At 41.8% G+C, this 23,246-nt stretch overlaps 1 protein-coding gene across 10 annotated transcripts in view; it reads left to right on the forward strand.

Moving 5' to 3' along the window:
* Positions 1-23,246, forward strand: part of adgrl3.1 (adhesion G protein-coupled receptor L3.1) — a 153,809-nt gene that overhangs the window by 34,177 nt on the left and 96,386 nt on the right. For all 10 annotated transcript variants that reach the window (XM_019862336.1, XM_019862333.1, XM_019862335.1 and 7 more), the window contains 2 exons: positions 10,653-10,776; positions 18,085-18,298. In XM_019862336.1, coding sequence (XP_019717895.1) covers positions 10,722-10,776; positions 18,085-18,298 — 269 coding nt within the window. In that variant the 5' untranslated portion in view covers positions 10,653-10,721. The remainder of the gene's footprint in view (positions 1-10,652; positions 10,777-18,084; positions 18,299-23,246) is intronic.

A 23,246-nucleotide genomic window follows, 5' to 3' on the forward strand; every position in this document is an offset into this window, starting at 1 on the left:
GTGTAATAATACAGCCATTTAATTATAGCTTTTTTTCCACTTGTTCCCTCATCATTTTGGTCCATTGAACTTATTTGAAAAACTTAACAGAGTTGCAGATCACCAAGCTTAGGGAAAATAATACTACAACATTAATAAAGACTAACCTTTCCCCATTCCAACCTTCCATTTTCTATTCAGCTTGACCTCATTTGCACTCTCTTATTGGTAAACACCATTTTCCACATTTAAATATCGTTCATTTTATTGCTTCGTTTTGCAATCTTGTCAATTCCCAGCTCTTCAGAAGGATCATAATTATGAAATAAAATGAATGGAAATAAGGGCGGCAACACAAATGCTAAATGGGCAGAACAAGATGACCGAGGTCTTGGCTTTTGCTGGGGGTTTAAATCTAGGCCACACGCGTCATTTCCTGCCTGTTTGTCTGCCTCCACTTCAGTGCGACATCACTCACTGCTGAGGTGGCTGTTCTCCCGACTGTACAGGACAACTTTCTCCCACACACACACACACACACGCACGCACGCACGCACGCACGCACGCACACACACACTCGCACGAACTTTGTTTCGGCGCGCCTGTGGCTGTAAGGCAGGCCTTTGATGGATACACTGTGACAGGACTGGGTTCGGAGCCCAGCGACAGAGGGAGAGAGAGGAGCGAGCGAGTGTGTGACAAAGAATACAGATGAATCAAAGAGAAGAAACCAATGGCTGTGGCAGTGGAATCAACATCACTGCGTCTCAAGTTGACATAATTGATTGTATCAGAGGCAGTTTTGTAAACCATTAACTCTCCCCTAACGCGAACGAAGGACTATGTGGATGACTGTTTGTGGCAACTGAAGAGGAATTGAACAAACTTATTTTTACACGAGCAATGGAGGGATTTTCCCATCTTCTCAAAGGGAAAGTACATCTTGATGACATGTCAGTCCCAACACAGAAACATTTTAGAGCACTTATCTGAAAATCAGAAATGACAAACCCAACAATTAAGTAGTGAATAATCTCCAGTCTAATACTTCATTGAAATACTATTATCTGAAACTGATTTGAACTGCTAAAATGAGCTCCCTTTCCACACATTCATAATGATAATCTTAAAATATATGTGTTTTCACTGGGATATTTTTCAAGTACTATAGACTTTAAGAGAATCTTTAGTGCTCACTATTAGCGCCAGTATAAATAAAAAGTATTAGGTCAACGTTGGCTTGCTTTTTACATAAACTAATCTATATGACTCAACTAGTGTACTATCATTAAAATAGCAACGAATATCAACATTACACAGACCAATGCACGAATGGGGGTGGAAGGCGGTCTTGACGAGCTCATCCCCAGCAGCCAACTTAACATGATCCGCAAGTGGAGAGCTTGCAGTTCCTTTTAAATGTACTTTGAGCACGCCAATCGCCTGCATCTACATGCTACGTATGTAGACTGCTTGGCTCTCTGCGCTGAATTTAAAGGGAATGAGTGGAGTTGCCTTGATTGGCCAGGAGTCGGCTGCGTTCCCTCCCACAACGGCGCAAACGGCAACCATTAGCACGGTCAGAATGCGCTTTGCGCTCGACTTTGGCTGGGCAAGGAATTCATCATTGTTTTAGTGTTTTATGGTGTTTATTATTTTAGTGTTATTAATGTTTTGTTCATGCCATCTTTATTTTTGTATGTCTGATTTTTACACAGTGTGCAACACTGCAATGACGGTTGTTTTTAAATTGCTCTATAAATAATGTTGAGTATAGCATTGTGAAAAACAGGCTAAAATTGAATTCTTCATGACTCTTCTAAAAAGCACGAAAAACAATGTTGGGGATATTTCTTATTTCATTAAAAAACACAAATACCAAATGTTTCTTGATATGTAACATTTCCGCCATTTGATATAGATTTGCCACATCGAATGAGATCAGTTACAACAGCAGAATCAATAAAGCTGTCCTTAAAAAGACAGGTTCAATGTGGATTGATTTACTTACCGGTGGTCTTATTTTTGCCATCTGACACTCAATATTATCGTTGTAGCGCAAAGTGACTGAGTGAATTGAGCAAATGCGGCCTGCTCTTAAGGTGTTACCTTGTAAATATGTGTCCAATTATGGGAGGGTACAGAATGGCATTTGGTTGATTCAGATCGTTTCTGGCACTCCCTCTCCCACCAACTGCATCCATCCTATCAGCCTCCATCCCTCTGTCACTGTTTTATCCCACACTTCCATCTCAATTTTCCTCAGCCTATTTCCTTCTCGACCTCTGTATCTCCTTCATCTCGCTTTCTCTCTCTTTCTCTCTCTCCAGCTCTCATATTCTTTATCTCGGTCCCTTATCCTCCTTGCTCCCTCCTTCCATGCCGTCTAGTCTCATGAGGGAAGGAGGGCGCGTGCAGTTGATTAGACGGGAGCATTAGAAAGTTCACATTGGATCAGAATGTAGTGTCTCGCCGCCAGGCAGTGAGGGATCCAAACGCCGGAGCATATAGACGAGGTCGTCGGCGGTGGATTTTCAGGGTGGTTTTGGGCGCATTGGCTTTCTGGGCGCATCCTTGGAGCGGTTGGGGGCAGTCATGCGGAAACGGCAGTGGTCCGGTCAAAGCCGAAACTCTCCCAGAAGCAATTTATTGACGGGCATAGAATGTCTAACATGGAGGCAAAGGAGGGTGTGCTGAGCCCTGAGCTTTGAAGTATTCCGGAGGGAGAAAATAATTTTTAAAGGGGTGTATCTTTAACTAGGAATTCTCATTTCCTCCTAATTGGTTCTGATTGCTGAGAGATCCTGTTGCCAGATATAAAGACACAAATAAATTAATGACTACTGATCTAGTTAAAGATAGGATATCATATACATCCCCAAAGCACATTCTTGTAGAAGGTCTAGTAAAAGTTGGCTTTTTTTTTATATTTATTGTTTGTTTTGGAACAATTTTATGATCCCTGAAACCATTTAAAAACCTCGCAGTTTTGACCGTTTTTAAATCCAGGTTCTTTCATCTGAGGCAGCTGGCTGAAGTAAAACCTCTCCTTTCTCATGAGCACTTTGAAACAGTAATTCATGCGTTCGTCACATCCTGGCTGGATTACTGTAATGCACGTTACTTTGGAGTCAGCCAATCCTCCATTAAGTGTCTCCAGTTGGTCCAGAATGCTGCTGCTCACCTCTTGACTGGCACTCGTAAGAGTGAGCAGATAACTCCTACTCTGGCATTCCTTCCCTGGCTCCCAATACATTTTAGAGTTCTTTTTAATATCCTATTATTTGTTTTCAAATCTTTAAATGACCTCGCGCCACCTTTCGTATACAAATGCTTCACCAGAAAGGACAAATATTTAGTGTGCATCTTTGTGGTTTTTCTCTGCAGTCAACTACTTGTGCAGCATTTATATGACAGCATTTTGAATTGTGTTACTTCTTTGGTATTTACATGTTCATTTTTTAGTTCTGTTTGATTTTCAGGAGAAAATTATTACGATTGCTTATCTCCACACATCCGCTGCAGTGGATGTTGCAGTGACATTAAGGGTGGTAAAAGGCAAATGTAAATATAATTTAAAAAAAAAAACAAACAAACAAACAAACATTTGAATCCTGTCAGTAGCTTCAAATAAATTCTCATCTCTTGGCATTCATACGTTATAAATATAAATATATTTTTTTCTTGCTATTAGCAGGAAGCCACAAATGTGCCTTCTCTATCACAGTCAATTATGACAGATCAAAAATGTCTGAAGCTATTTTCATCATAATAATAATTAAAACGCGCTTCAACTTCAAATAAAAAGACAATTAAAACAAGGATCAAGCAAATAGAATTACAAAATAAATACCAGGCCACATTTGACGAGCCAGACAATGCCTCAGAGGACTTTAAATGGACCATAGCATGTCAGACTGATGTAGGGGTGACCTATTGCTCTAAGGCTACACACTCCCTGCATTCTGCACTTCTTTGCTGGGAAGCAACACACAAAAGATTTACAACGCACACTGTATGGTATAAATTGCCAACCAGGCCACTTGTCTTCAGGGCACCGTGACAATAGCGCACATTCCTACACTGAGGCAGCCCCCTCACCCATCTAATCATGTGTGCGTGTGCTGTATTGCAACGTAGAAATCAACACGTGGGTGTAGCCACAGAAGCTGCATCAGGCCAAGGTATACAACCAATTATCTTCAGTGATACTGGTTCACATCGAATTTGTTGACATAATGGAGTTGGGAGGAGGTGGGGAAGAATCTATGAAAATGGTAATATTCAAACTGCCATCCAAAACCTTTAGCGACTGGATTGTCAAATTTTTACCCATCATGAGATAATACATTTATTTTGAGGCTGGATTGACACAACGCAGTTCAGGTGACACAATTTTGTCATTTTAGATTTCTTGGGGTTCAATTCGGCAAAGCATCAAGGCAGAGGAATATAAAAAACAGTAAACAAAATCAGATACTATGCGATTGACTCAGAATGTGGATGAAAAGTTAAGGTTATCTGCAAATGTAATACAGGGAGATCGCTTCTGCCCGATGAATTTAAGCCTGATGTTGTCGGATTTTGCTGATCATGGACATATGCACAACCAGCATGATTTTAATAATAATAACAATAATATTAATATTAATAATAATAATAATAATAATATTAATAATAATAATAATTATTATTATTATATGCAGCAATTTTAGCAATTTGAATTAAGTAATATTTATAATATAATGGTTGGGCTCAGCAAAAATAAGTTACAATGCAAGGAAAAATCTGTGTTGCGTATGCTTTTTCGGTTGAACATAAAAAAAATCTCGAAAACTTGCTGTGCTCGAAAAAAATCACATTTTTAAATCAGCGTCAACAATATGTTAAGGGAAACATAAAGCCGTCTCTGCTTAAAAAAACTTACCGTTGACCAGTGTTATCATAGTTTACGATATGAGCATTGAATTTACTTCACCCACCACTAAATAACAGTTTCCAGGTAGTTTGTTAGAGCTTCAACCTCGCCAGGAGAAAAACAAAAAAAAAAAAATATGACTCCTTATTAATTACAATTTTAATTTTCTTTGAGGGGGCGTTTCTCTGAAAACAGACGTCACATGCAACAATGATATGGATAAATGTTGACGCTGTCACGTCAAGACATCCACGTCATCGGTAGCTGACAGGTGGTGATGTCTGTGCAAGCCTCCAGTCACTCTCAGGGCCCCCCTCGCTGTTAATCATTATCTTCCGCTTCATCAGCAGAGGGCAATTGCAATGGAAGGGCAGGGGGGGGGGGGGGTCTCCATTCAAAACTGCTCACGGTGGTTCAACTGTGCGGTGTATTTACACAGTATCCATCCGATGCACTTCACTGTGCATGCATGTTTGCAAGTGCTCGTCTCGCTCATTACAGGCCATTACAGGCAATGCAAAGAACACCCACCCACCCTTCCTAAATTGTCTTTTTAGCTACCTGTGCGAGTGTGTGAGTCACTCTAATCAAATTTCTGCCTGTCTGCCATTCCGGTGCTGATGATAATGTGCTTCACTGCCCTCTCACACTGTGTCACCCACACAACCTCATTACGCACACACAGGAAGGGTCCGTGGTGGTTTAACCCACCCTAGCGCGCCAACTGGAGGTAATTTACCATAGCTTGGCAGACACATGCCATTTTACTGAACACAGCGCACGTCCCCCTGAGCTTTGCTCCGCTCAGACTTTTCACTCCAATGGAGCACAAAAGAGCGAGAGTCTCAAGAAAGACGAGAAGTGCAGGAAGAGCAATAAAAGAAGCATTTGTTTTCAAGCGCCCCCTTGCAGAGGTGCAAGGCATTAGGATGCTAAAGTAAATACACTCACAGACAATTATGCAAATGAACTCCAATTCAAATATTTAGAAAGCGCTTGATGGTCACCAATGACTAACTTTTAGGAAAAATAGAAACAATATTTAACTATGTGTTTAGAAATGCAATTGTAGCACTGGGGTATAAGGACACTATATCAATCATTGAACCAATCGATTAATTTCTTTCACTCAATTCATATTTTGTAAATATACATTTTATTGCAATGGGATTTTTTTTTCCTGGGTTTTCTGAACTCACCTGAGCTATGGTTGGTGGTTAGCTGAGCCCTGAGCAGCTGTGAGGTCATTTTTGGTCAGCAAGTGGCAAAAATGGCTGCCCCCCTGAGATGGACAAAGATTGGTGGATTTTATTGCCTAGCTCATTTTCCACATACGCAAAATGAATCAGAATGCCGTGTTTCGACTAGTGTGGCTGCAGAGATCATATTTTTCTCAAGAATATTTTGAGGTTGACTTTCCCTTTAATTTCCTTTGCAGAGGCAGAATATGCAATACAGGTTCCACATATTAAAAATTAATATTGCTTTTGTAATTTTCTTTTATGCTCTTGAATTGCAAAAAGCTATTTGTCATCAGGTGTTTTTAGCAGTGGGTTCTGAAACTTGTGGTTTGCTTATTATGTGCATGCTTGCCTCTCACGATTGAATTCCACAGTATGATTTAATTGTAATGAGGAAAGTACAATGAAAAAGAAAATGATAGCATTTGTTTTATCTTTGTTTAACCTCCCCCGCCAGCCCCTTACACACACACAGACACGCACGCACACACACACACACACTCACACACACACACACACACACACACACACACACACACACACACACACACACACACGCTCACACAATATAATTCCAGGGCATGGATACAGGCTTGGTTGCAAACACGGCATGGGCACATTTGAGAATCTCTGCCTCAAGGCTAAGGGGGAAGGCCAGTTAGTGTATGTGTGTGTGTGTGTGTGTGTGTGTGTGTGTGTGTGTGTGTGTGTGTGTGTGTGTGTGTGTGTGTGTGTGTGTGTGTCTTGGGGGTATCTGGTCTTCTCGTGATAAGCAATGTGTGTAAATGTGTATGGCAGACTGTTTCTGTGTGTGCAAACGCCTGTGTTTATGTGACATCTGTTGACAAGGTAGCCTAGTCCGGTCAGCATTCATTAGTGGAAGACAGAATCCCTGAATGAGGAGTCCTATGACAGACAGGACTCTCTCGTTAGGGGATAGTGCACACGAACACGTGTGCACACACACGCTGCTAGGGTCAGACCGCCTTGGTGCACAGAATCTGCACAACATCAATTAGTTCATAGATGGTAGCAATCTATCCTGTCAGTGTTGTGGCCCTGGCAACAGCCTGCAACAACTTATTATTCAGGGCTAGAATCTAACAGGACGTAAATACTAATTCTCCAAAGCATGCAATCTATCGAGGATTGGGTGTTAAATTCAGACACGTTGTTTTCATCAGTTTAGACTCACTTTTCAAGATGCATTGAACAGATGTGTGGAGCGGAGGCAGAATTGCAGCGGGGCTCCAAAGATGAACACAATCTGTACTGAGACGCTAGTTGAATATTGCAAATTCCCAAACTATTTTTCTCAAATGTAAGTAATATAAATTGGTATCAGAAAAGAAAAAAAAACTGTTTAAACACATTAGGCACATTTTTCACCATTTCATCATTGAGTCCTATGATTATCAAGGCAAAACAAGGCAGGAGAGCCAATTTCATACTCAAGGCAAATCGCTGTGCTTGTATCAAAAATTTTCGGAGGTCTGAATGAATGATAGCAAGGAAACATCCTGATTGTATTAAACTCCACAATTAGTTTTTGAGGCAAATATGAACTCCACAGTATTCAAATGTTTCTGCTTGCCCTTGGCAATCCCACTGTAGCTTCAAAAATGCCAGCAAATGAAAGTGCCAAAACTGCCATCCCCCCCCCCCCAATCTGATACTTCAGTTGTTAATTTGCAACATCAAGTATAACTCACCAGTTAAGGGTAATGTTGCAGCACTCGTCCGTAATGTACATCTCAGTTATTGTATCAATTTAACACAGAGCGGATTCAAATGGCGCACACAATGTTTGCCAAACCTTACGACAGACAGTGTAAACACATCGCATATGTTCGGCTGATTAGCGCCATGACTGCCTATTTACCTCATCATACGTGAACCAAGATCAACACGGAAGATGAAGAATTGATGAAAACACATCAACGCTCTGAGCCATCTACCATCAAATGCGGACAATGAAAGTTTCACATAATTAGCCCGGCAGATGTAAGAACGTGACTCTCGCGAGTTACGAACTTGAATGATTTCAAGTCGGATTAGCTTGGGGCTGTCACGCAACTGCTCCTGCGCGCAATGTCAAATCGCGAGCGTGGTGGAAATGAGAGGGTTAATTAACCGACGGGGGTGACGGTGGCTGAGCAGCATACGGAGTGATAGAATAGCTTTTGAATTATGGAACAGTGGAAGGCTGCGGCTGGTGGCGTCCGGCCATATGTCAGCGAATACCGCCTGTGTCTAACCGAGGGACAGCTGGTCAGATTGCTCATGTTCAAGCGAGTTAGAGAGCAATCAATCAAAATGGGGCAGCTTGTTGAGTTGTTTAAACGGGTCTGGAATACAGCGCTTGTCTATTGTTGGTGCCATTAGGGATTTGTCAGGTGTTGAAGATTACGAAATGGGTCCTCAAAAGAAACATCACCTTGAGTGTATCACGCGCAAGATGATTTCACATAAAGCCGCAGTTGATGAGACGCCAATCATGACATTATGACACATACGATTCCGGAGTTACATCTGCTTTCGACCGTTGAGAGCATTCAAGGCAACGGTTGCTATACTTTCTTCCTTCCGCACCTTTTAGCTGTTGGCAAGTTGTAGAATGGGCATTTATAGATTTGCATCAATATTTAAGAGACTCTATTTTGAGCACAAACCTTCAGTGCATAGCGATGTGGCCCAGTCTCTCAATTTGAAATGTGAATCAGAAAATGCATTTGTGACTGCGGTCGATTTTCAAATTGCTCCCACTAACATGACCAGTGAGGCAGACGTATCAGTCGTTCATTGATCAATTAATAATTGTTTCATGTGTCAAAATTTACCATGAATGGTTTATCAGATACAATAAAAAACTAAGCACGGTAATATTTTTTTAAAGGTTAAAAGTTGACTTGCACCTTAAATAGTAGCCCCACACAGTATAGCCACCAGATTTATATGGCTGTAGAGTAATCTGCAACAGGTTGAGCATTTATCCAGCTGCTAGGTGCTAATTCAAATTTACTACTATAATTTGGAGTGAATTTTCCATTTTTAGGATTTATTTGGACCCCTTCGAAAGCACAGTGTCAATAAAAAAAACCCAGGTGGCCACAGTGCTTGCGTCGTATCTGTCTCGTGTGAGTGTTCCCAGTGAACCGCAATCTCAAGTGTGTCCGTGTCTTTCTGTACTTTCTCCAGCATAAAGCTTTTTTTTTTTGTCATTGAGGCTGCCCAGAGGATGCATTATGCATATGCAGCGCGTCTCTGGTGCTTACAGAAGGTCAGCGTGTCAGCTTGACAGTTTAAATCTATGAAATAGAAACCTGCTATTCACATCACAGTTGCAGCAGAAGCAATGCGGCTACTTGCCTACACAGCATGACATGATGGAGATGCACTCTGTCTCTCGGTCTCTGCTGGGTCCCAAACCGTATGGTCACCCTGATCAATAGTCTCTGTTACACATGATATATTTCCCATGGCTCCGACTTGCTGCTTTGCTCCATCCGTTCCATTCGCCTGCCTGTGCTCCCCCTCAGCTTCCCCGCGAGGGCTTTTAGGTATTTCAACCGCCTTTACTGTTGAAACACTCCCGTAAACGGTCATATCATTTTAATTGGACGTAACCTGGAAATTTGTCTCCCGGAATGAGAGATCAATAAGGTTAAAAGGTGGCCATTCAGAAATGCACAAAGAAAAATGTTGCATTGATGGTTTGCTGAGTTTGCTGCAGTACAAAAAAAAAAATTAAGCTGCTACCTTCCTCTCATTAATTGCTTATCACTGTTGCACAATGAGACGCATGCATCAATACGATTCCTACTTTAGAGTTGATTAGAAACACTCATTGAAGTGTGCCCTGATTGAGATTGAGGTACAGTTCTCCATATGAAGCATACTTTCACTTGTTTTGAACAGCACCGATTTGTTCTCTTTTTTGGGGAGGAGTGGTGGTGGGTTGACAGACTCGTATCTCGGGATGAGATGTATGTATTCTCATTCGTGCTTCAAACTTTCAAAACATCGTTTACAACTGTGAATGTTAGACCTGTAAATAGAGCACACTTCTATTTCATATCAGGATTAGCTTTTCATACGTTTGCATGCTTTTAAACATCTGCCCCCCCCCCACACACACACACACTGGTGATATTCAACATATTGCACACTATTATTAGATTATGAAGCAGAAAACTAGGAGTTGATGTGTGAACACAGAAAACGGCAGGGGTTGTTTCGTGTGTTTGGATGTTTGTGCAGCTCGGTGCAAAAATATGAAGTACGTTTTTTTTAACGATGCATTATTAAAAAGGCTTTTACTAGTCCCAAGTGTGTTCTGGGGATTAGAAAGCATGTGGAAAGCAATGTCCTTAAAACGTGGAATTTCAAAATTTCGCTGTATGTTTTGTAACCTCTTTCTGTTACTTTCAACATAGTTTTACACCATTGCATAGTATGGCCACGATCATAAACGTAATAAATGACGTCTGTCGTTTTTGTATGTTACTTTTCAGGCCTGTGTGCTAATAAGTTGTGAGAAGCAGGAAGGACATCCTCCTCTACTTCCGGGCCAAGTGAACGTCATGTGGACCAGATGCCTCCTCTTCCTGTCAACCTTGTTTGCTCCCATTGCCCTCGGTAAGAATGCGCAGAAGCTTCATTAAGCTACTTTTAGAGCCTTATTTCCGTTCTAGGCCGCGCAGATGTAGTACAAAGCGCAGTCGAACTGTGCGCGCGGGTAGAGTTTTCTTTCTTTTGGTATTTTGCGCCGGTAGAATTGGGCGTAATGGGGCGATTGCGCCTTTGTGAGCCACTGTGGGATGCAACGTAGTGTTTTCCCGGCCGATCTTCACGGCATCCCTCATTTGCATCAACATCAGGGTGACACGGAGGTTAATTCTTCATCGATTTTCTGTCCTGCTTTTCCATATTCGGGAAGTTGGCGATTATCGCAGCTGACGTGTGCGAGATCGGAGTACATTGACTGCTTGTCAATCACAACATCAAAATGACAACCATTCACATTTACATTTATATTTTTGGGTGGGTCTTCAGTTAACCTCACACGTAAACTCCACAAGGAAGGCCCCAAGCCGAGTTTCAAAGCCACAACCGGTGTATTTTTCATTCGAGTCCATATTGCACTGGACAGAAAGGACATTTTCAAACGACCGCCCACGTGAAATCATTTGCATCGCAGACCAAGTACACTCTGTGTTGGTACAGTGCTGTGGTTGTTATTTTACTACACTTCTTTGTCACATCCTCCATCTCATTTGAACAGCAGCCAAACACATCTCAGAAGAATTTAGTGTCTCGACATGCGCGTGACATCATGCAAGACAATAGTTTCAACTCCAATCTGTGTGATCTTAGTGGCATTTCAAGTTTCCACTGCAATAAGGGCTTCATTTTTTGCAAAACGGATCTCCATTTAGTTTGTAGCAGGATTACCGATGTGTGCCATTTTGCGTCCCTCCCACGATGCATGTCTATTTTGCTAAAGTGATTGCATGCACACGCGAGCAGGTGCACAGATGCCCCAATCGCATGTCTGTATATTTTCCCCTGTTGCTGCTGCACTTTGAAGTCTGCTAGAGGGAGCTCTGGCCCTCTTGGACTTAATCCCATTAATGGCTTCTGTCAATCACCCCGTTGTGAGGAAAAGCTGCTGTGGATGTGAGCGCACACATGCACAGGTCCCTCGCGAGTGCACCTGCACATGCAGACTAACGGTGCATACATGGGTAATGGTGAAATAAGCAAATGTGCTATATACTCACACACACACACACACACACACACACATTTTTTTTTTTAGCTTTGATGCCACAAGATGAGTTTCAGTCAAAGGTATTTGCATCAATGTCTAAAGAATAAGTCGACATATGCAAATGGTGCTTGTTGATACTTAAGCAGGATTAGTTGAAACAAAGACCGTTTAGCTTGAGGACACACAGGAACCCGCGCTGCAGCCTCTGCACGGAGCCGTGGCTTGTCATTAGGCTAAGGGATGCATGCATGATGGGGAACATTCTTCTTTGACATTACCCATGTAAATCACCGCAGTGTTCTTCCTGGTTCTACTGGAGCGTGACTGCTTGTGTAATTATACTGTACATTGAGGGATCTCTGGCAAGCGGTGCTCTCCAATGTCTATCAACCCATCCAGACGATGCCATCCATCCATTTTATACCACTTATCCTTTTCAGGGTCATGGGGAGATGTGGCCTCTGCCTGTTGACACCGTGAATTGGTTGCCAATCAACCATAGGACACTCACAACTGTGGTCATTGAGAGAGAATCGATCCTACGCCACCAGCATGAAATTCAGCCGTGGCTGACTTACAAAGCAATGCAGTCTACATGAAATGTACGATAAATAAAACTTGCAGGAAAAAAAAAAAAAACATTAACTAAGAGTCCGCAAATCCATCACTGAGACTTACGCAATCTGCATCGCTACTGAGTACTTCTGTTACGATACAATCGATTCTCGGTTAATCTCGAATAATTCTCGGGACTGACTGAAGATCGTTGTTACTTTTACGTCTGCCTCCACTATGACAGATGTTGTGAATTGTTTCGTCCAGGGGTCACCAACTCCCGTCCTCGCGGGCCCCTATCCCGCATGTTTAGATGTTTCCCTCCTCCAACACACTAGATTCGAATTATCGGCTCATCAGCGAGCTCTGCCAGAGTCCGATAAAAATCCCGATCAGTTGAGTCAGGTGTGCTGGAGGAGGTAAACATGACTCACAGTTTAAACTACAGCCCAAGATTTGGATCTGAGGAGCAACTTTCCTAACTGAAAGTGATTTAGCACCATCTTGTGGCATCATGGTATATTTCAGAGAACAGAAAATGTGAAGAGGTGAATTTTGAATAGTAAAAGTTGAATTTGTGAATAGTGAAATAGCAAAGTTTGATGGATTACCGTAACGCCGAAAGTGGTGAATCTGTTTTCCATTTCAGCCACCAGTGTTCCACTGCCACCATCAGACCTACTTCGACAAAAAAGGTCACTATTGCCTGACAACAGGTTTGTTTGTACAAACGTGACACTGAAGGCTGTCCACTTTCAACAAACACACGACTTAGAACTTGACCTTCTTGTACACAGACGTGTTTTAACAATTGCTGTGCCACGTCATCAATCAAAGTTGTCAAAAGTGAGTTGAAAACAGTCCAAAAAGGGACACGTCACCACAGTGGGAGCGCTGTGTGCCATTTTTGGCCAAAGCCAAGGACTTGCGATATGCGAAATAAGCATGTGGATGGAGACTACATCCCAAGTGTAAACGTGGAAGCATTTAAAATAAATTGTAATGCGCACAAGAGGTCACTTCTGTGACCTCCAAATGACACTCTGGGAGTTTTTAGGGGGTGGCTGATTTATGTGACTTTCGTAGTTCTTTTGACACTGCAAGGAAAAGCTGCTGCACTGTTCCTGTCTAAACCGAGGCAACATTTCAGTCACTCGGGACCACTGAAGAAAAAAGTCGCGCCTCTATAAAAGTGCACATGCAGGGAATGCGGGAATGGTTTTTCTATAATATGTTGCATCTCAGCCCCAAAATATTCTTTTATAACTTTTATGGCTGGATAGATTGCAGCACACATAAATTGTCTGGTGTAGGACAGAGGAACACACAAGCTCTTGTTAGATGGTTCTCCTCACTGCTGTTTTTTTCATTCATTGACAATAAAATGAAACTCGAACTAGAAAATGTGATTCCATCAAAAATTGAGTGAGACTACCCCGATACTGTTTCTGAGCTAAAATGACAAAGAAAATAAGTCTGTCACAGCATATCAAAACCATTCTCAGACACAATGCAAATACAGTATGTCCCCTAAAGTCTATGAGAACAAAAAAATAGGAGCCGGAAATCTAATTTGATTCTTTGTCAGTGCTTAGGTCTTTGAATGAGAAATATTCAAAACATTCCTTGATTGGTTTATCACATAATGATGAAAAGAAAGCATCCACAGTAAATAAGTTTTCAATCCAACGACAAAACTAAAGGTCTTTTTTTTTTCTACCCAAATTGCAATGGAATCCCATTTTGCTTTTGATGACCTTGCTTTTGACAGTTCAGCCAAAATATGCTGATTGAATTGCAGCTCTATATTCATCATAACACACCTATTGAACAGGTCAAAGTGCACACGGCTGAATGTGGGGGAGAGCTGCAAAGCAATCCCTCTCGCTCGATCATAACACACCTATTGAACAGGTCAAAGTGCACGGCTGGATGTGGGGGAGAGCTGCAAAGCAATCCCTCTCGCTCTATTGCTGCTGAGAACAACATCAAAGTGATATTTTGACTCTCTCAGCAATGGCACACTAACACACGCTTTATCCTTTGAAATATCTTTTGCAGCGTTTGCATCCGTTGCTCACACATTAGCAAAAGCCAAAAACACTTGGCAGTTCAAGCGAGGGAATCGCCTTATAAGTCGGTCGCCTCCTCTCCCTCACCTTTGCCTTCTCCTTTCCATCTCTTCACCTCATCTGCCACTCTCTTGTTCTTGGCCCAAATGTAAAAATCAATATCCTTTTGTTTCAGTCCCCGGAGGCGACGAGAGCGTCCAAATAAGATTGTCTGTGCCGTCTGCGCCTGCCAAGTTTGTGTCACCACTTACACCGGCACTGACACATTAACATGCACTCACACCTTAGCGCATGTGTGCTCAGACACATGGCTAAACGTTAGCCAGGAGCAGATCTCCTGTATGGGGGAAGGCTGTGCGATTGACACAAATATGCAATAGAAGTGAGTCTTTGAGAGGCGAGTCAAACACAGAGATCGGTTCATTTGATGAGGATGCTAATAGAAGAAGAAAAAAAAAAGATGTCATAGAACAATGTGTCCTACGGGCAGCGTTTACTGCTTCGCGATTAATTTCAAGGTCTCTTCTTTGAATGATGTGTTTGAGGTGTTTGTGTCATCATGCGGCCTTTATGCCCTGTGGAGACCCTAAGTAAGGCAAAGCCAGTCTAGACTGGTTGCATCACAATACAATGTATTGATCCCGGCGGACTTCAGTTAACCCCTCTCTTCAAAACTGACATTCATGCCCACGAGGACGTGATAAAGCCGTTCAAGGAAATGCACATTAACAGAGTAATGACCCACTGGCCCACTACGCTGCTATACAATGCACACACAAACACAAAGCTTCTGGTAGCACGATGACACACATCTTTGCAGAAGTTTTTCTGAAGGTTGAGTCATAGCCTGTGGCTCCGCATGCGTGTGTGTGGGTGCGCGACTGCACGACCATGATCATTAGAGAGGACCTTTTCAGTAAATGTCATTTATATATCAGTCTTTTCTCAAAGCCATCTTTTGCCATTATCACTGCCGAGCCCTCGAGAGATATGCTGATATTACGCAAAGCATGCCGTGAATTTATGTCTCTGCATGTCATCCTTTGTGTATATATAAGTGTGTGTGTGTGTGTGTGTGTGTGTGTGTGTGTGTGTGTGTGTGTGTGTGTGTGTGTGTGTGGTGAAGGGCAGCATTAACCACGAATTCGGGCAACGTGTCATTGAGCTCATTCAGATTCTTCGCGGTATCTGTGTAACCCTGATGCTCGTCCAACCAATGGCAGAGCCAGGGATGACGAGGTTACAAGAAAAGGGAAAGCAAGAAAGTTGCCGCTGAACTGCACTTTTCAGGGCTGTTTTCATTGGTTTTGTTGTTTGTTTTTTGCAGAGTTCAGAGTATTAACTCATTCAATCCCAGCCATTTTCACTGGAGCAACCCCCTCAATCCCAGCGTTTTACTGGATTTTGACTGATCTTGCAAGGCCCACAGAATATTTGGTTCTAATGCTATATAAACATGGAGCCTACCAAAATAAAGTCTGGACTCTCTTCTTTCAGCAGAAAAAGAAATGTTACTATCTTTTTCCATTCTTCAGCAATCGGCATTACAAAATGGCTAAGTTTCATGAAAATGGCGATTCCTGGGCAAAAATCGGAGAAAAAGAGCTTTTTGTATAAGGAAGCGTTTCAAGCACGTGAGGCACCACTGCCACCTACTGGTCGCTTTTTTACATGATTTACAATGCAAATGGCTTATTCTCAATCACAGATTGCATCAGACCGTCCTCCTCTCAATGACGCAAAAAAAAAAAAAAGACTTAGACGTACAAATACGTCCTTGATAGGCGGGGCCTAATTTTAAAAAGACGTACAAGTACGTCTTGTGGAATGAAAGAGTTAATCACTCTGTAGAAGCTTTTCAAAGGATGTGTTCAACAACAACAGCAAGAACAAGAAAAAATGATGTTCATCAACAATACCAGAGTGCTACCCACTTCTCCGCCAGATCAACTTCTGCTTGGAGATCAGCGGTGTCAAATTCATTTTTGGCGCAGGCCACATTTTAGTGACTGTTTCACTTGGAGGGCCGTTATGACTGAAACCATATAAAGAAGTCAAGAATAACTGCTGATTCAACTATTGTTTAAGTTACTATAGTGAGGGGTTTGGTCACAAGAAAATGCTTTGAACATATCTCTTATTTATTACATATGAGAATTTAAAATTTTGGTAGACATTTTAGAAAGGATCATGGAAGTTGACATGTTTGAGCTGCTTTCGCGGGCCAACTAAACTGATGTAACGGGCCAGATCTGGCCCCTGGGCCTTAAATTTGACACCTGGGTTGTAGATGATTGCGGAATTAAAAATTTATTCTAAGTGTCGTTAAGCGGAGTTCTCTTGATGTTAAAAGTGTCTCAGTATAATCTTATGTTCCACGTGATGGTCCACGATGTGCAGAGAATCCAAAGAAAAATGAACCCCCAAACTGATCTTTTTTGATGTTTTTTGAACTAAACTATTCTGAGAAAATGAGCATTGTTCCCATTTTTAAAGGCGAGCGTTTTGCTTCAACTGCAGGCAAGGTTGATTAGTGTATTTGTCACTGCACACATTTTTCAAATGGAATGGCACAGCTGGTCCAGGCTCATTGGTAACATGGATAAAACAGAGTACCCCGGCAACAGCCTCATCTATCAAGGGATGATATCAGGTGCTCACAGGGATCTTTGCACTCAACGGATAGTGAATAACAACATCCAAGTTATTCCACAACAAGCAAAATCCCCCTTGGAGCATTCAGGTACACATCATCAGTTTCAGGCGCCAGATATTTGCCACATCATTAAATTGACGTATGAGTGTTACGATTATGGGGAGTGACGAGAACTAAGCATCGGCATATTAATAACATTTGAACAACGTATCAGCTTCAATAAAATCCAACATCACGTAAACAGCACAAAGAAAACCAAAACAAAAAAAAAACGATTCCGCCAAGTACTTTGACTTGATTTCAAATTTAAATATGACTATATGGAGCGTGTGTCTAGTGAAGTACGAAGCCTGCCCAATTCTCTTTAGTGAAGGTCCAGACAATGCGTTTTCCCCCTTGGCAAAAACCACATTGAATCCAGGTCAAACAAAATCCAGACAGACCACGTCAGCAGCAAACCAGTGCATCTCTCTCCTTTTTTTTTTAAGAGTCTGGCAGATGTTTTGTCAGCCAATGGGGCATCATCAGATCAACTCATTTAAAAATCAAGGGAGTGAAAAACAGCCGCCAAAGAAGATCTGGGGCAAATCTGTCATTTTCAGTCTCACTGGGATTGGTGACATGTTTCCTTTTTAAGCGCTGAGAAAGTGGACATTTGCATTGAATCTCAAGCCAGAGAGCATAATTAGGCATCAGCAACTTTGAGTTATCTTTTGTAAAAATGGTTAATTGCCGGAAAATGAAACCGTTGTCGACAATAGTTTTTCTTCTCGTTTGTGCTGTTTCTCAAATGGATAATCGCTCTAAAAAAGAAGAGCATCAGGAAACTGAAAAAAAAACCCGGTTGTATTTAGTGTGCCAATCAAAATAACTCCCCGTGTGTATTGCAGCCTCCAGCCGCGCTCCAATCCCCATGGCGGTGGTGCGCCGGGAGCTGTCGTGTGAATCCTACCCCATTGAACTCCGCTGCCCTGGCACGGACGTCATCATGATCGAGAGCGCCAACTACGGCCGCACCGACGACAAGATCTGCGACTCGGACCCGGCGCAAATGGAGAACACTCGGTGCTATTTGCCCGACGCCTACAAGATCATGTCACTCAGGTCAGTGAGTGTGCCAAATCATGGCTGGATGTGTGCGATGTGTTCTTATATGGGTGGCCTTCCTTTTGGAAACAAGTCGACCATAACACCAGCAGACCTCAGCTAAATTGATTCCATATTTACAATTTATTATGGACCTCAATGAAGAAGAAAAAAAAACATATCTATGTACGCGGTCCAAATGAAGATGCCAACAGAATCTCGTCAAGTGCAAGGATGGGCAACTTAACTGATGGGGAGGGTGGGCACAATTTTTCATCAGTGCTACTTGAGGGGCAAAATAGGACCGTGCACTTCCTTAACAGACGCATGACAAAATGCCATTTTACATCTGGACAAAATACATGGACATCTGTTTTTTTACTGACCCAATGTTCCTCACAGTATCTTGATATATTTCATTCTCAATGCATGTTGAAAAGATCCAGCCATCCACAACAAAGAATTTGAACAATCAAAAAAAAAAAAATAACCACACATTGTGGTTTCATTTTTACAGTGCAAAGAGCTCTCAAGCATAAAAAAAAAAAAAAAAGTTTCCATTCAGTGATGTATACCAAATACCGTGGTGGGGAGTATAAATTTGCACTTTGAGCATTGCTGCTTTTTCTGCATGTTTTAAGTTTTACTTTCATATGAGGATTATAAATATGTAAAAAAATAAATAAAATAAAATAAAATAAGTTACTGGATGACAACTTCCCTAATGCCTGTCTATTAAAATAAAAGCTTACTTCAATGTATGTGACAAAACATAAACACAAAAAAATAAAAATAAAAATAAAAAGACAGACAACTCTCAATGCCATCCGATACGAGCGCGTTGTCAACCGCTCATTTTGTATTCATCCTCTTAAAGTATCAGTGTCAAATTCTACACTTCCCACATGCTTACCAACGGCACTGAACTTGACGGCAAACAAACACAACATGGAAATGTCACAATATGGCAGCACTCCTGTCCCACCTGGTGAAATGGCAGGGAGGAAAAAAAAAAGGGAAAAGTCTGACGTAGAAGCCAAATTAATTGTCCTCTGCTGCACAACGTCATCCATTTGTCACATTTTAAGGAGAATTACCACCCTTCTTGCAAGCCGACCCCCCAATCCCCCACCACACTGTTTTGTTTTTTTTTTTGTCGTCCATAAATGAGTCACCGGTAGATGCCAGTGGAGGCATAAACAGCGGAGCTCATCTAAACAATTCATCATCTTTCCCTGAACCAAAGCAGGTGTTTTTATTCGGAAAGCAATTCACACCGCGGATGCAACAAAACATACAAATCTTTTGGCAACATATCCTCGAAGACACTGGCAGTGGGCCATGTAATTACACTTGTTGCGGTTGAACTCAAGTTATCGAGCGCCTGGTAATAACCTCCGCGGAGGTGCTACAATTTTTGGTGGTTTGGTATGGATTTAGTAAACAGTTTAGATGTTGTAATGCCATTTTCTTCCCTGTCATTTGAATGGTGACTTGATCATGCATTTTAACTACGCCTTTCCAACTTGAGTTGATCAGTGCGGACCACAGCGCTTTTTATTTTTGTGTTCCAATTTTTAGGGGTGATCCATTTTCCCTCTTGTCCTAAAGTGGAAAGGGAAAGAGAAAGAATTTTCAGGATGGCGCTGAGTGGTATTAGTCTTTGGCCTTGGTGGATGATTGTGCTTTACAAAGCGTTCTAGCTCAGGGATGTGGTCTTTGAGCTACAACAAGAACAGCATGTTTTCAAAGGAAATGGTTACCGGTAAATGATTCCCTGCGGCCTTGATTAAATGTGACTTGGAAATTCCACGTGAATCTGCTATCTACCGGTGTTGCCGTAGTGCAAATGAACAAATTGGCTATGTGGTAAATTTGAGCTGGACGTCCTCAGAGATAACATGAAAACTCCATTGAAAGCTTGGAGGTCACCATTTAAAAGGGAACAAATTGACTGACAGAGGCCATTTTTGGTTTTGCTGGATTTAATCTTTGTTTGAAGATAAGCTGACAAGAGGTTCGATACCGTACAACGTTTGTTTACTTCTATGTTGTCGCTTCTATAATGGCTTAGTATTCAGTAAATGCGAGTAAAGTTAGATATGCACCACTTGAAGGTAGAAGTAATCAGACAATAGAAAAAAAAAATCAAATAAAGGCACTAAATCATAATTGGGCATTAAGACCTGCAGTGCAAATCTAGCTCAAGAGGCTTGATGAGAAGTAACTGGAACATTATAGTGGAACAAAAAGCAATGCTCTGTGAAATGAGGATGTCCAGACAGAACTAATTCATTATGGCACCATGAGTAACTTCATTTCCTCACATCAAGTCCCATCCTCCCATTATTTTCACTTGTGCTACTTTCATCCTCACCTCCCCTCCAAGTCCACCCCCCCCCCACACACACACACACAAATCATAACGTATCTCTATCAAGCCACCTGTCTTTTTCACAAGACGGCGCTCTGATTGCGACTGTTTTGGCCTGCCTTCCTCTCACCATTCTCTCTGGCAGCTGCAACTTGTGTGGCCACTTTTCCTACTGCACTTGCCATCTATAATTTATATACCATACTTGCACAGGTATACACACACATTCATGTTGTGTCACATGCAGCTTTCACTGCCCAGAGGCTACACCAGACTTTAAGCTCCAATTAGCAAAGCCAGAGGCCAAACTAAATCTTAAGGGATCCCCTGTTAGAGATGACTCAGACCAAAAACAGCACTTTAGCACATCTGCAGTCATGCCTGTCTGTTTGTGTGCCTGAGTTTCAGTGTGTGTTTGTGTGTGTGTGTGTGTGTGTGTGTGTGTGTGTGTGTGTGTGTGTCTCAGAAAATTATGTGAATTAGCTTAAAACTCGTCAATGAGTAAGCCCTTACAATGGGGCTTTGAATACAGTACAGAATTGGTCAGGTAAAATGCAAAAGAAGAAACAAATAACAGAATATTAAATTGCAACAACATTTCATTCAAGGAAGCCATCAGCCAAAATCATTGACATAAACAGGATCAAAACAATAAAAAATAAGACCATCCATCATATATATATATATATATATATATATATATATATATATATTCCCCAAATATATATATATATATTAATACCGTTTGTAGTTGTAGGTGAGCCGTAGCCTATTAGAGCTCCACCGGACAAAAAGGACTGGTGAGGTCGCAAGCCAGTCAGCTGCAAAGGCACATAAAGGTACCGACAACTATTTATGCTCTCATTCACAAAAGTAACTCGGACATTCTAATCCGCAAAAGCAAGTTAGCCTTCATGAAGGTTCCACTTCCACCCACGTAGATAATAACTTCCAAATAGACCCAAAAGGAAGAGAAAGGAAGTTTATACCTAATAGGCTCCAGATGTTAGCGTTGGTACATCATCAAACGACACCTTCTTCTGCCCTGCGTTTCATTTTAAATGACATTTTTTTCCTGAAGGCGCCTCTGCCTTAACCATCTATTGCTTCCCCACTTGCGCAACGATTTCTGGGGAAGCTTTGCTCCCGGTGACACAATCCTAATCGAGTTTCTGTTTTCATTCAATCATTTTTCCATCACTTATCTTCTTCAGGATCACTGGTGAGTTGGAGACTCTCTATTCTGATTCTGGGCAAGAGGCAGGCCCACCCCTGGGCTGGTCGCCAGCCAATCACAGATGACACATAGCCCACTGTGTAAACAGACAACCATTGACACTCACATTCCCACCTACAGTGTGTATAATTTAGGAGTCTTTAATTAACCTAGTATGTACTGAATGGTTTTGGAATGCGGGATGAGGCCGGAGAGGACACAGACAAAAGACATTCAAGCATGGAGAGAACATATCAACTTCACACAGGAGGGATTCAAACACAAAACGTCTTGACTGATGCCAATTAATTATACCGCTCAACCATTTTTTACAAAATTTCAGAGATATAAGTACATTTATAGATGGGGGGTGGGGCGGGGGGGGGGGGGCTTATTCATAGTCAGCTCTTGTTTTTTTCCGTAGCAGCAACTTTTTTATTTTTTTTCTGAAACGTTATAGCTGTAAATGACAACGCTTGGTATTGCAAAAGTTTTTATGGGTAAACCTTCATGACAAATCCTAAAAATATACCTTAAAAAAACGTATTAAAGTAAGTAAAGACTTTTTTTTCTAATTCGCGTCAGAAATACGTTTCAGTACACATAAAAGCCATCTCTGAATAAAATTATTTGTAGACCATTTTTATTTTCATTTTTCATATTTCACTAATTCCCCCAGTTTAACAACAAAAAAAAATTACATTAAAGTTACAATTTAAAAATCATGATCTAACATCATTCAAACAGCAGAATATGACGAGATTAGTGAAATACTGTGCCTCTTCCTCATTTAGTCTGGCACGCTCTCATTGTGCGACTGTATTGTCGTTGGAATTCAACTCGACTGGGTGATAAAATCAGAGCATGTTCCGCCTGCCCAGTGTTTCCTCGCTATCACATCCTCGCTTTGCTTCCTGCTCCAGCTCACCGAGGCCAAAGAGCTTTTGTGTGTGTGTGTGTGTGTGTGTGTGTGTGTGTGTGTGTGTGTGTGTGTGTGTGTGTGTGTGCGTGTGCGCGTAGGTGTAAGTGTTTTATGTGCATTGGTGTGGTGTGAGTGTGTGCCCGTACCACATAATTGGTCTTGATATCAAAGCCTCATATCTCCAGAGGGTCTCACAAGGCTTCTCAGGCAACCCGGAGAGGACCCGATATCGCAGCATTTCCCAGATTATCTCCCCTTTGGGAACTGGTGGGTGAAGGTTGAAACAAAGCGGCGACCATGAAAGTTACGCCAAATCTGTTTCAAGCATGATAGTGGCATCACTTGAGCCGGGCCATTAATACAGCCCTTTCAAAATGGCTCCTGGTAATTTTGTTGTTGTGTTTTTTTCAGTTGCTTCCACTTCTTTTGTTTCTTATAATTCAGGGTCCCAGTG

The sequence above is a fragment of the Hippocampus comes genome, unplaced genomic scaffold (assembly GCF_001891065.2).
Source record: "Hippocampus comes isolate QL1 unplaced genomic scaffold, H_comes_QL1_v1.1 scaffold7, whole genome shotgun sequence".
Lineage (NCBI taxonomy): Eukaryota > Metazoa > Chordata > Actinopteri > Syngnathiformes > Syngnathidae > Hippocampus > Hippocampus comes.